We start from the raw sequence: 15,244 nt of genomic DNA, 5'->3' as shown, positions 1-15,244 counted from the left end.
CCAAGATATGGAAGCAACCTAAGTGTCCATCAGTAACTGAATGGATAAAGAAGAGGTGGTACATATACACAATGGAATACTATTCAGCCATAAAAAAGAAACAAATCCTACCATTTGCAACAACATCGATGGTGCTAGAGGGTATTATGCTCAGTGAAATAAGTCAGGCAGAGAAAGACAAACACCAAATGATTTCCCTCATTTGTGGAGTATAACAACGAAGCAAAACTAAAGGAACAAAATAGCAGCGGACTCACAGACTCCAAGAAGGGACTAGTGGTTACCAAAGGGAAGGGGTGGGGAAGGGTGGGTGGGGAGGGAGGGAGAAGGGAATTGACGGGTATAATGTTTAGTACACATGGTGTTGGGGGTCACGGGGAAGACAGTTTAGCTCAGAGAAAACAAATAGGGATTCTGTGGCATCTTACTGCACTGATGGACAGTAACTACAATGGGGTATGGGGGGGACTCAGTAATAAGGGTGAATGTAATAACCACATTGTTTTTTCTTGTGAAACCTTCATAAGAGTGTATATCAATGATACCTTAATAAAAAGAAAGAAAGAGGGGATGGGAACATAGGGTAAAAGGTGGAAGGGCAAGAGGCTTAACATGATATAACCTAATTTTGAACAGAGTTATTACTCTGTTGAATTAGGTGTGAAGTTTTTTTCTTCCTAGTTCCCATTCATTGACATCAACAACATCTACTGACCTTGTTAACTCAGTTAAGAGATTTCTGTTTGACTCTCATGGATCTGAAAATTCAAATTCCACAACATCCAAAATGTTAGAAACTTTTTGATGAATGCAGTAGAACTTTTGTACAGGAAAAGACCCCTGTGTGGAGCATGCTGACTAAATTTATTCAGTTAATACCAGACTAAGTGACACCAACATGGAACTGAGCTGGTAGATAATAAGACCATACATGTTTACAAAGTGTCTGTTTTCAACACTTAGTATTTCACCCACCAACTGCTTGGATAGAAATGATCAAAGATAAGATGCAACATCTTGCATTACTTTGTGGTGGAGCGCACTGATTGACTCCAAGTCAACACTTGTTTATTAAGTTCCAATACAACTATAATTGTATAGAAAGTAGAAAGAGGTGACTGTTTATTCCACACTCTTAAGAGGTTTTAATTTTGAAAGGTTGTAAGATGGGTAAAATAAATAGCCTCATATAAGACAAAACAGGAAAGTCATCTTAAATGAGGTGCACAGTGCTGCAAGGAACCAGAAGAGAAATTATAGCTATTTGGGAGAGATATTAAAGCCTTAAAGAGGCAGCCCCATCCTTAGTGCTAGCACAGACAATCCTGCATGTGAGGAAGGCACAGGGGATGTTTCTGAGAGAGAAAGCATCATCAATAAAAACAAACACACACACAAGTGTTAGCCATATTAAGGAAATAATAAATAATTAACTTTATCTGGAATTCAGGTCCCCTCATACTACTCCCACTTTAGAGCAACAGTGGGAGATGAGATTGGAAAGACAGATTGGGGGAATATTTAGAGGACTTAGAATATGGAACTGGGTGTTTGTAATTCAAGAAGCATTATTCATGTAAAGATAGTCACTTTGATTTGCCATAATTATTGATACCCTAGAGAATATAAACTAACCAACCATCTCAATATCTTCTCACACATCATTTTATCATTTCCAATGGTTACACAACATTTTATTACTTGGATTTATCAACATTTATTTAATCATTCCCCTATTGTTGGACCTATAGACTGTGTCAAATATTCTGCAATGGCATTAATTGTATAATGACCTTCTTTGCTAAATGTTTTCTCTTTCACCTTATTTCCATAGAAGAAATTTATTCAACTGCTTGAATAAGATATAAAACAATTTAAGATTGCTGACACATATTTTAAGATTAATTTCCTTAAGCATTTGTATAAATTTACAGTTTCACTTGAGTTTTTAAATTTAGTAGCCTTTGTGAATTTTAATTTTTGCCCCTGAGTGTCTTATAGATGCTGATAAATATTACTCTGTGAAAGACTACTTTAAAAAAACACTCTCAAGAGTCAGGATTAAAGATGACAGTATGAGAGGTGAGACAGAGGCCTCCTCCTAAAACCACATATAATATGAAAATCTAATTAATACAACTAATCCTGAAATAGCAACAGGAAAGAAGGCTGCACCAGACTGCATACACCTAGAGAAAAGAACAGACCTCACAGAACAGGGTAACATACCAAAGCCATGATCTGGTGGGACCCAAGCCCTTCCCCTACCCCAGCTCACCAGCAGGAGGAAGAGAAACAGAGCAGAGAGGGAGTGGAGGCCTGGGACTGCTGAACACCTAGCCTTGGAGATCTGCTCTGGGAGCACAAACCTACATTGCATGGTGCTCTGGTGATTAGTGGGGCTGGAAAGCTAAAACAGGCGGAATACCTGGAGAGACCGAGTTTCCAGCCACTTGAAGAAAACAGGGATCCACACCCAGCTGCTCTGGGATAAAAGAAAGGTGGGCAGTCTGAGAGACTTCCTAACAGCAAAAGGGATGCTAACGGGGAAAGGATTACCCAGAACTTACTGCTCAGGAGAAAGGACAGGTAGACAAAATTGTCCAGGCTCACTCTGCCCAGCAGGTTAGGAACTTTCAGGAACTACAGGCACTCCATCCCCATGGCTGGATACGCAGCTCCAAGGCCCACCACCATGATACACAGCCTGCTGCACCTTCCTCCTGGCCAGCCCGCACCTGGCTTGCAAACCAGCAGCCCTGGCCCTGGCATCAGGCCAACCAGAGGGAAGGCCTGCCTATGGCAACTACAAATGCAAAGCATAGAGGCTTACATACTGTTTCTGGCAATGGAAATGGGCATAACAGCCAGGAAGCATGAAACAGCTCTTTCCTCCCACCAGGCACCAAGCACCACTCCCCTGCAACCCCCAACACTGCTCCAAGAGCTGAGCAGCTCCAGAGAGTAGAGCTTCTGGGCACTAGAGGGTGCCACATACAAATATGGAACATCAAAGGAAACTGGTTCAAACAAAAATCCCTCAAAAACCTGAAAAAGGGTCAACTAAAACTGACCTTGTCTGTCTTCCTGAAAGAGATTTCGAAATAAAAATCATAAACATTGCTCATGGAGGTACAGAAAAATATTCAAGAACTCAGGAATGAATTCTGGTTGGAAATCCAATCATTATGGAATACAATGGAAGATTTTAAAAGCAGATTAGATATGGTGGAGGAGACGATAAATGAAGTAGAAATTGGAGAATACAAAGAAGCAGAGGCACAGAGAGAAAAAGGGATCTCTAGCAATGAAAGAATATTAAGAGAACTGTGTGACCAATCCAAACAAAACAATATTCATATTATAGGGGTACCAGAAAAAAAGAGAGACAAAAAGGGATAGAAAGTGTCTTTGAGGAGGTTATTGTTGAAAACTTCTCCAATCTGGGGAAGGAGATAGTCTCTCAGGCCATGGAGGTGCATAGATCTCCCAATACAAAGGACCCAGAGAAGACAACACTGAGACATATAATAATTAAAATGGCAAAGATCAAGGATAAGAGCAGACTACTAAAAACAGCCAGAGAGAGAGAGAAAAGATCACATACAAAGGAAAACCCATCAGGCTATCATCAGACTTTTCAGCAGAAACCTTACAAGCAAGAAGGGAATGGCATGATATATTTAATGCAATGATGCAGAAGGACCTCGAACCAAGGATACTCTATCCGGCAAGATTATCATTTAAATTTGAAGGGGGGATTAAACAATTTCCAGATAAGTAAAAGCTGAGAGAATTTACCTCCCACAAACCACCTATACAGTATATTTTAGAGGGACTGCTATAGATGGAAGTGTTCCTAAGGCTAAATAGCTGTCACCAGAGAAAATAAAACCACAGTAAAGAAAGTAGAACAATTAATTACTAAGCAAATGCAAAATTAAATCAACAACCCCCAAAGTCAGTCAAGGGATAGACAAAGAGTACAGAATATGATACCTAATATATAAAGAATGGAGGAGGAAGAAAAAGAAAAAAAAAGAGAACCTTTAGATTGTGTTTGTAATAGCATACTAAATGAGTTAAGTTAGACTCTTAGATACTAAGGAAGTTATCCTTGAACCTTTGGCAACCACAGATCTAAAGCCTGCAATGGCAATAAGTATATACCTATCAAAAATCACTTTAAATGGTCTCAATGCCCCAATCAAAAGACATAGAGTAACTGAATAGATAAAAAAGCAAGACCCTTCTATACGCTGCCTACAAGAGACTTACTTTAAATCCACAGACATACACAGACTAAAAGTGAAGGGATGGAAAAAAGATATTTCATGCAAATAATAGGGAGAAAAAAGCAGGAATTGCAATACTTGTATCAGACAAAATAGACTTCAAAATAAAGAAAGTCACAAGAGACAAGGACATTACATAATGATAAAGGGGTCAATCCAACAAGAGGATATAACCATTATAAATATCTATGCACCCAACACAGGAACACCTACATATGTGAAACAAATACTAACAGAATTAAAAGGGGAAACAGAATGCAATGCTTTCATTCTAGGAGACTTCAACATTCCACTCACTCCAAAGGACAGATCAACCAGACAGAAAATAAGTAAGGAGACAAAGGCATTGAACAACACATTAGAACAGCCGGACCTAACAGACATTTACAGAACTCTACATCCAAAAGTGGAAGGATACACATTCTTCTCAAGCTCACATGGAACATTTTCAAGAGTAGATCATACACTGGGCCACAAAAAGAGCCTCAGTAAATTCAAAAAGATTGAAATTGTTCCAACCAGCTTCTCAGACCACAAAGATATGAAACTAGAAATAAATTACACAAAGAAAACAAAAAAAGCACACAAACACATGGAGGATATGCTCCTAAATAACCAATGGATCAATGACCAAACAAAAACAGAGACCAAGCAATATATGTAGACAAATGACAATAATTCAACAATGCAAAATCTGTGGGATGCAGCAAAGGCCATGCTAAGAGGAAAGTATATTGCAATACAGGCCTACCTCAGGAAAGAACAATCCCATATGAACAGTCTAAAAATCACAATTAATGAAAATAGAAAAAGAATAATAAATATGGCACAAAGTCAGTAGAAGAAGGGACATAATAAAGATTACAGCAGAGATAAATAAAACCAAGAAGAATAAAACAATAGAAAGAATCAATGAAAGCAGGAGCTGGTTCTTCAAGAAAATAAACAAAATAGATAAACCCTTAGCCAGACTTATCAAGAAAAAAAGAGAGTCTACACACATAAACAGAATCAGAAATCAGAAAGGAAAAATCACTACTGACACCACAAAAATACAAAGAATTATGAGAAAATACTATGAAAAATTATATGCTAACAAACTGGATAACTTAAAAGAAATGGACAAATTTCTAGAAAAATACAACCTTCCAAGGCTGACCCAGGAAGAAACAGAAAATCTGAACAGACCAATTATCAGCAATGAAATTGAATTGGTAATCAAAAAACTACCTAAGAACAAAACACCTGAACCAGATGGCTTCACTGCTGAATTTATCAAACATTTAGTGAAGACCTAATACCCATCCTCCTTAAACTTTTCCAAAATGTAGAAGAGGGAATACTTCCAAACTCATTCTATGAGGCCAGCATCACTCTAGTACCTAAACCAGGCAAAGACACCACAAAAAAAGAAAATTACAGACCAATATCCCTGATGAACATAGATGCAAAAATACTCAACAAAATATTAGCAAACTGAATTCAAAAATACATCAAAAAAATCATTCATCATGATCAAGTAGGATTTATTCCAGGGATGCAAGGATGGTACAATATTAGAAAATCCATCAACATCATCTACCACCATCAACAAAAAGGACAAAAACCACATGATCATCTCCATAGATGCTGAAAAAGCATTCGACAAAATTCAACATCCTTTCATGATAAAAACTCTAAAAAAAATGGGTATAGAGGGCAAGTACCTCAACATAATAAAGGCCATATATGACAAACCCACAGCCAACATGATACTCAACAGCGAGAAGCTAAAAGCCTTTCCTTTAAGATTAGGAACAAGACAAGGATGCCTACTCTCTATACTTTTATTCAACATAGTTCTGGAGGTCCTTGCCATGGCAATCAGAAAAAACAAAGAAGTCATCCAAATTTGTAAAGAATAAGTTAAACTGTCACTGTTTGCAGATGACATGATGTTGTACATAAAAGTCCCTAAAGAATCTACTCCAAAACTATTAGATCTAATATCTGAATTCAGCAAAGTTGCAGGATACAAAATTAATACACAGAATGCTTGCATTCCTATACACTAACGACGAACTAACAGAAAGAGAAATCAGGAAAACAATTCCATTCACAATTGCATCAAAAAGAATAAAATAGCTAGGAATATATCTAACCAAGGAAGTGAAAGACCTATACTCTGAAAACTACAAGACACTCATGACAGAAATTAAAGAAGATACCAATAAATGAAAACACATCCTGTGCTCATGGATAGGAAGAATTAATATTGTCAAAATAACCATCCTGCCTAAAGCAATCTACAGACTCATTGCAATCCCTATCAAAATACCAACAGCATTCTTCAACAAACTAGAGCAAATAGTTCTAAAATTCATATGGAACCACAAAAGACCCCAAATAGCCAAAGCAATCCTGAAAAGGAAGAATAAAGCTGGGGGGATTGCACTCCCCGACTTTACAAAGCCACAGTAATCAAGACAAATTGGTACTGGAACAAGAACAGACCCATAGACCAATGGAACAGACTAGAGAGCCCAGATATAAACCCAAGCATATATGGTCAATTAATATATGATAAAGGAGCCATGGATATACAATGGGGAAATAACAACCTCTTCAACAACTGGTGTTGGCAAAACTGGACAGCTACATGCAGGAGAATGAAACTAGATTATAGTCTAACCCCATACACAAAAGTAAACTCGAAATGGATCAAAGACCTGAATGTAAGTCATGAAACCATAAAACTCTTAGAAAAAATATAGGCAAAAATCTCCTGAATATAAATATGCACAACTTTTTCTTGCACACATCTCCTCAAGCAAGGGAAACAAAAGCAAAAATGAACACATGGGATTACATCAAATTAAAAAACTTCTGTACAGCAAAGTCATCCTACAATATGGGAGAATGTATTTGTAAATGACATATCTGACAAGAGGTTAGCATCCAAAATATATAAAGAACTCACACACCTCAACAACCAAAAAGCAAATAACCCAATTATAAAATGGGTGGAGAATATGAACAGACAATTCTCCAAAGAAGAAATTCATATGGCCAACAGGCACATGAAAACGTGCTCCACATCACTATCAGGGAAATGCAAATTAAAACCACAGTGAGATTTATCACCTCACATCAGTTAGGATGGCCAGCATAGAAAAGCCTAAGAACAACAAATGCTGGCAAGGATGCTGAGAAAGGGGAACCCTCCTACACTGGTGATGGGAATGTAAACTAGTTCAATCACTGTGGAAAGCAATATGGAGGTTCCTCAAAAAACTAAAAGTAGAAATACGATTTGACCCAGGAATTCCACTCTAAGGAATTTACCCAAAGAAAACAACTTCTCAGATTCAAAAAGACATGTGCACCCCTATGTTTATTGCAGCACTGTTTACAATAGCCAAGATATGGAAGCAACCTAAGTGCCCATCAGTAACAGGGGGATAAAGAAGAGGTGGTACATATACACAATGGAATGCTATTCACCCATAAAAAAGAAACCACTCCTACCATTTGCAACAATATCGATAGAGCTGAAAGATATTATGCTCAGTGAAATAAGCCAGGTGGAGAAAGACAAGTACCAAATTATTTTCCTCATTTGCAGAGTACAACAGCAGAGCAAAACTGAAGGACCAAAACACCAGCAGACTCACACACTCCAAGAAGGGACTAAGCAGTTACCAAAGGGAAGGGGTCTGGGAGGGCAGTTGGGGAGGGAGGGAGAAGAGGATTGAAGGGTATTATGATTGGCACACATGGTGTTGGGGAGATCATGGGGAAGACAGTGTAGCACAGAGAAGACAAGTAGTGACTGTGGCATCTTACTGCACTGATGGACAGTGACTGCAATGGGGTATTGGGGGGGACTTGATAATGTGGGTGAATGGAGTAACCACATTGTTTTTTCATGTGAAACCTTCGTAAGAGTGTATATCAATAATACCTTAATAAAGAAAATAATAAAAATAACTCAAGACAACTTTAAGAAGCTTAGCTATATATTTAGAAAGCATATTGTGTTGGTACTTAATATGTAATAATGAGAGTAATAGAAAATCATATTGGATGACTAGTCTGTAATTATCTCAAGGAACACATACAATGAAACAAGTTCTTTTGGTCACTTCCACAAGCAGCCAACACAATGGGGAAAGTGGAGGAAATGTCCCATGAACACTAGGAAAAGGGAACCAAAAAAACCTAATGTGTAAAGTTGGGAAAATGACAGCGTTAGAAAACAAAATCAACAAAAGAGAACACCTTCCTGTTCTGAAATAATAATCTGAATAATCTGAAGTGCATGAAAGGGGAACATTCACTGGAGCTAGAGCTCTACTGAGACTGAGCAGAGATAAGTGGCATATTTAACCTTCACCATGATTAACAAGCCTTTCTTTGAAATTGTCTTGGTGCTGCTGGCCTCTTCCACTGTCTTCTCCCTGGAACTGAAACTGGTTCTCTTCCAACAAAGAGTGAACAGAGAGAGTTTAAAACTCTTGAATAAACTGAAAACCCCATCAATTCAGCAGTGCCTACCGCACAGGAAAATCTTCCTGCTTCGCCACCAATACCAGGATCCTCCTGTATCTTTCCTGAATCCTCACTAGTACCAGAAAGGACACACAATAACCATCTTCTTGAGATGCTTCAACAGATCCTCAACCTGTTCAGGACAAGTATGTCTTTGGACAGTTGGGGAGAAAGCCATGTGGAAAAGTTAATCAACGAACTTCATCCACAGCTGGTATACTTAGAAGCTTTCATGGGACTGGAAGCAGAGCAAAAAGGTGGCACATTGGGTAGTGAAAACCTTAGATTACAGGTTAAAATGTACTTCCAATGGATCCATGATTATCTGGAAAACCAGGAATACAGCAGTTGTGCCTGGACCATTGTCCAAGTAGACAGTGTCTGTCCTTTGTGTTCCAACTCACAGGAAAGCTGAGCAAACGAGGAGTGGATCCTGGAACCACGTGGAGCAGGAGCCAACTGCAGGCTTTAAAAGCATAGGGTAGGTGGATGGGAGAGAGAACTTCTCCAGATATTATCATTTCTTTTTGCCATAAAACAGTAGTGTTGTTTTGGTTTTGTGTATATATATATATATATATATCTTAAATTTTTATGAGTTGAAATAGTTTCATTATTATTTCATAACTGGTTCTTCAGATGAGTATATTTTCATAAAAATTGGCCAGGTAGATATAATGAAATATATCTTCCCTGTAAAAATACTTTTGTTAACATAGAATATCCATTCCAATGATTCCTTCAATGGCCAAAAATTGAAAGAAACAGTGAGAAATACTAGGAATAATTTGCACTGCAAGATTTGAAAATGTCATTATAGGTGGCACAACAGAAGGGCGTGAATAAGCACTTTTCAGAGGAAAAAAAATACATGAAAAGGTGTTCAACCTTCCTCATAATGATGAAAAACAAATTAAAAGTAAATAGCATGCCATTTATGACCTATCAGATAGATGAAACCCCAAAGTTTGATTTAAATCACTGTTGTGGAGACTTTTGAGGGGGAACTGCTTTTGTAATTTACTAGAGCACTGGAAATTGGTACAATCACAGAGGAGGCAATCTGGTGATATTTTTTAATGTTATAGATGCATGTAGTCTTTGATCCATCTATTCTAGGCCTGAAGTGTATCCTCTAAGAATACTTGTGCATGTGTGTAAGGACTTAAAATATTGTTCCTTGCAGCATTATTTATAATATTTAAAAAAAGGGAACCACTCAAATCCTTCTAATTAAGAGATACTTAATGTATATTCACACAAAGGAATGCTATTCCACTGGAGAAGAAAATGAGGGTGCCCTGCCAATAATGAAAAAAAAGAAGTTAAAAAACAGACAAGTTGCAGAACAGTGGATCTAAAACGCTGTATTTGAGATTAAAATGTGAAACGAATTTTATATTTGACCTAACCTGTGTCTGAATAAATAAAGCATATATAAGAAATAAATCACAATAATAACCTGCACTTTGGGGAGGAGATACTAAAGGAGGATGAAAGACTGGAAGAGGTTTTACATTGTACTTTATATTTTAACTTTTAATAATGTAAATGTTATAAATTAAAATAATACATTAAAAGGTATCTTAATTTATTACCAGAGCAAGTCACTGAGATTCAACCTCAGAATCAGTCTGTTTCCAGGAATACAGGTATTCCCTGTTTCCAGAAGGATAATGAAAAAACATCTCCTCTGCTGCAGTTTGTTTGCATTGATTTAGATAAAAATTGAACACATGAACACATAATTTTGAGAAATTGCATGTATTTTTGCATATAAAATTACTAGATATTGTAATGAGAGTATCTTGTTCTATAAAACATATATTCCATGCACAAAATGAATATGTAAAAACAAATTTAAACCTGTCAGGGTGATCACTGAGCATAACTCAAATTTCTCTGCTTTTAAGATCACCATTGCTGATTACAGGCTTCAGTTTTCAGTTGATAAGGCAACTTCTAAAATGCACGAATACCTGGACTTCATAAGAATTATTTTGTCACGGTTGTGTGAGCCTAGTTCTTTTTTTCTTAATTTTTCTACAAGTTTGTTAATGAAGAGAAAGCACCTGCTGATTTCCACTGTGACAATTTCTTAAACCCAGGGTCTGTATCCTTCCTTTAAGAAGAGGCATATTCCTTGAAAGTAACTGCACAGCCAGTCTTGAATCCTCACTTTTAGCAAGTTTGCTTCTAAATATCTCTTCCCAAATAGATCTCCAGTTGTTCCAGCTACTAGCGATATCCAGTGTGGAATCTCTCCAAGAAGGTCTCATCCCAAACATCCTGGTTTTCCATATGAACATGCTGCAGAGACATTTCAGGGAAGACAGCATGGTGTGGGCTCACTGGAGTTAGTCAAATCCCCCAGCCTGTCAAGGAAGCTGACGTCAGATCCTCCAGGAATACCAGATAGGAAATACTCATTTTTTGCTGTAAAAACATTAAGATGTGCCTCTTGTCTAGACTGTGACCTGAGTCACATCGCAACTCAGACACAATTAGGACTGACAAATAGGAGTTATTTAAATTTTTTTCTGTCAAATATTTTTTGCACACATTTGTACTGACACTTTACCAAAGAAGACATGTGAATGTGTTCTTAACATACATGGGACTGTTAACCCACATTCTCTTCCAAGTACCTTATTTCACTCCTCCACTTAACAAATAAGGTTACACAGAAAATTTTCTATACCCAGCATGCCAATTCTTGTTCTTGTGTTTCTTCCTCAACCTACTGCCATCTGATTTCTGCCTCATTGATTCTACTAAACCGAATCCTGCTAAGGTCATCAATGGTGTCTGTTTTCAGGTCCAATGGGACAGTTCCGCACCTGCCCTGCAAGCACCACTCTGTCTTTTAAACATGTTCTTCCTTTCAATAGTGTCTCCCCCATTCATTCCAAGGTGGCCATCTAATGGCACTGGCCACTCTGCCTCAAGGCCCTTTGCAGACTCTCCTCTGCCCCCTCATTATTAAGTGTTGAGCATCTGCGGGACTAGTTGTAGGTCCTCTGCTCATTGTCCACTCTGTTTGTAGTAACCACATCAGTTCTCTTGTCTCTTCCCTGGATGTGCATGAGATCCTTTTGGGATAAGGAATACCAAATTATTACCTCCCCAGTGGCATTATTATAAATTCTCAACCCATGTTCTCAACTGCCAATAGTATTTCCTGCACTTTCATGTCCCCCAGACACTTTAGAAGGGATATCTAATATTATTTTTCCTTTCCAACATCATTTATACCTAAAACTTCTTGTATGAGAACACCACTTGTCTTTACTTCTTTTTGTAGTGTTTAATATAGTGGAAATAAGATAAACATTAGTAGTTTTTTTCTCTCCTTCCTTGTAAGACTGAGTTTCAACATGGCAGGAACTGTATTTTCTTTATTTATCTCTATTTCTTGGCCACAACTACACATTTGTCTTTTAAATACTCAAGGTGTACATATAATCTGATGGAATAAATGAGTGAATAAAGTTTACTAAACATTCTTCAATATCATTTACAAAACAAGGGTTTGGATTTTGATTTTAGAATAAACAAATTCAAGACATTTTCTTTGATAAGTAATAAATAAAATGCAAAGTTAATAACAGGAAGATGAACATGTTTTATAAATTTTGCATTGTAAAGATGAACACTATACATAGAATTTCTAATTATTATAAATATGATGGAAGAAGGAATGGGAAGATTAAATAAATAAAACATAAATAAATAAGCGAGCATCACGGCAATCATCAGTCATCTCTTAGGTACTGACTCTGAAGCTGAATTTTTTAAACGTATGCATGCTTAATACTACTGACAAAATATTTACTGAATTACATTCAATAAATTTGGTTAATAAAGCAGAAATAAGAGTCTTTTGAAATGCCCAATGACATGCATGGAAGGTTGATAGGCATATTAGTGAGAATCATTTTAAGGAGATCCCAGGTCTCCATCCTTAAGTCCCATCCTTACTTGCACCTTTCTGGATGAAGAGAAGGATCTCATGATTTCCCCTCTGACAATTTCCCAGGCACAGTCACTGTATTTCTTCTCTTTCAGGTAGAGGTGGATTTCCCGGAAGTACCTCTTCACAGCCAGTGCAGGGCCCTCAGTTCCCAGGGCAGATTTCTCCTCTCCCATCGCCTGCACCAAACAGGTGTCCAGGTCTTCCAGCTGCCGATGGAGTCCAGTGCACAGTCGGTCCAGGAGGGTGGTGTTCCAGGCAGCAGAGGAGCGCTCTGTGTGGAAGAGGCTGAAGATCTGCTGGAGCATCTCGTGGAGGACAGAGATGGCCTGGGCCTCCTGGAACTGGCTGCCATCCACCATCTCCTGGGGGAACCTGAAGTCTTTTCTGTCCCTCAGACAGAAGAAAGGGGAGATCCTCCTCATCCGGCCCAGAAGCATGAAGTTTTTCCTGCTAACCAGCACGTGGTCCTGAGGCAGGTCACAGCCCAGAGATCCGCCGGGGCCATAGCTGGACACCACCAGAGCCGTCAGTAGAGGGAGCAGGAGGGCCATGGGGGAAGCGAGGGTGCTGCTGGCCTGCCTCAGCTGGGCGTCTGGGTGAGCCTGGGACCCTAGGTTCTCTGAGGACATTCTGTCAAGCATGGCTTTTAAATAGGGAACACAACAATTTTCATTTTCCAAACATTTCTCTACACTTGTACTTCCTTTTTTTTGTTTTCATTTATGTCTTCTCCTCATAGTCTAAGAAGATGTCATCAGTCTAAACTCTTAATTTTGCAATATTAGTTTAATTTTCCCAGGAAACTTCAGATGGGCCATTCAAGATGGATACTTACCAAATGAGGAACATCTTTGTCCCAAAGACTGAAGGGAATGTAGATATGTAAATACCCATATACATACATGTACTCACATACAATTTTTAATATGTAAACATTGTTCTTCTCTGTTAGGAACAAAATTTGGCCTGGATTCCAAACTAAGTTTTTACCCTCATTACTTCACATAAGGAGACAGGCTCCTTCAGCCCTATGAGTTTCATATTTTCTTAGGTACTTACCAGACCATGTGTGGTAAATATGCTCTTTAGAACCACGAACTATATTTTATTTACCCAGCAGTGGCTCATGATTATTAGTGAGCGAGTTTCTCCCATGTTTCTCTCCCTTCTAGACTATATTCATGCAGGTCCCTTTGGTTATACTTCACTGGGGCCACAAGGTCAGGACTAATACCGATGTTACCTCTTCTTTCTACCGTGTTGTAACTGGCCTGTAGTGCTCCTCGGGCTGTGCCAGTACCTGCAGCAGGAATCCTGGTTCTTTTCTGGTACGTGTAGGTGTGGAGATTCTAATTCCAAGATAATTGTATTTCCCAGCACCATCTCACTGCATCACGTCTAGTAACATTTTCCTTTGGCATGAGAGGATCCTCAACCCAGACTCTCCTGGACTCACTTCCTGAGGGCAGGCTCACCACATCCTGAGGACTTGAGACTCTCCTGTGGAGAAACTTGTTCCTTTGTTTGCAAAGCAATTACTCCCCCTTACTGTTAACCTTGCCCCTGATTTTTGTGTGAAGGACCCTGGTTCTCAGGGATGACCTCCTCCTTTCCTGACCCATGTCCACAGATATCAAAAGTGCCAACAGCCCTCAGATGCTGATAGCAAGTTAGTTTTGTCCACATAGGTGAAGCACTTATCCAATTGTAATTACTTAACCCTTATTAGGAAAATAATTTTTACTTTGCCAGTACAGCTTTTATTGTTCAACTCTTTTAAACTATTGAACACTTGCTGCTCAGAATTTCTGAGCTGGGCACAAGGGATTCAATGATAATGTCTTTCAGTAGAAATTTCTATTACAGAAATAGTGACCATCAGTTCTTCATTCAGTCTGCATATTTCTACTGGGCTTCTTAGTGTGTCATCTCTGTCTCAGGCTCAGAATACCAGGCAGTGAGGCCAGGTTATTATGTCAGGGAGAAACAGCCTTCTTTCCTTTACTTAATCACGATATTTCATTTTAAATTTAAATAACAACAAGAAATTTTAATAACTTATTTTTTACCTAGTGGTTTAGTGGGCATAGTCTTGTCTCCCTCCTCCAGCTTACTTTCTATTTCATCCTGAGGTTAATACCAACAGAAGTCAGAGAAATGCAAAGAGGCCATTCCATTTTTCTCTATCATTTTAAGACTTCAGATTTTTTTGTTTCTCATTTCAACTTTCCTAGAAAGCAAAACTTGACAGTTGTTTGTGGGCAAAAGGGAAACAAGTGTAGTTCTGAATGTCATGAAAGTAAAAGAAGAGAAGTGATTTTTCTGCTGACAAAATGACAAAGTGTAAGTTAGCAAAAATTATTACAGCAAAATTGGGGTCTAGGGCTATGACAGAGGGGAAGAATGAAGGTCAATATTAAATCACACAAAATCAGTAACATGG

At 38.3% G+C, this 15,244-nt stretch overlaps 2 protein-coding genes across 2 annotated transcripts; one reads left to right on the top strand and one right to left on the bottom strand.

Moving 5' to 3' along the window:
- Nucleotides 1-8,028: 8,028 nt before the first annotated feature.
- Nucleotides 8,029-10,115, top strand: IFNE (interferon epsilon). The gene is given in 3 exon segments (XM_057498738.1): nucleotides 8,029-8,930; nucleotides 8,933-9,199; nucleotides 9,202-10,115. Coding segments are annotated over 3 exon segments (630 nt in total). The 5' UTR covers nucleotides 8,029-8,671; the 3' UTR covers nucleotides 9,306-10,115.
- A 2,643-nt stretch (nucleotides 10,116-12,758) lies between these two features.
- Nucleotides 12,759-14,340, bottom strand: LOC118913610 (interferon omega-2-like). Its single transcript, XM_036887695.2, has one exon. It carries the CDS (start codon nucleotides 13,440-13,442, stop codon nucleotides 12,765-12,767), a length of 678 nt encoding a protein of 225 aa, XP_036743590.2. The 5' UTR covers nucleotides 13,443-14,340; the 3' UTR covers nucleotides 12,759-12,764.
- Nucleotides 14,341-15,244: the final 904 nt, after the last annotated feature.

Source organism: Manis pentadactyla, chromosome 3 (assembly GCF_030020395.1).
Source record: "Manis pentadactyla isolate mManPen7 chromosome 3, mManPen7.hap1, whole genome shotgun sequence".
Classification (NCBI taxonomy): Eukaryota; Metazoa; Chordata; class Mammalia; order Pholidota; family Manidae; genus Manis; species Manis pentadactyla.
The sequence above is the reverse complement of the archived record's forward strand: the minus strand, read 5'-3'. Positions and strand labels throughout refer to the sequence as shown.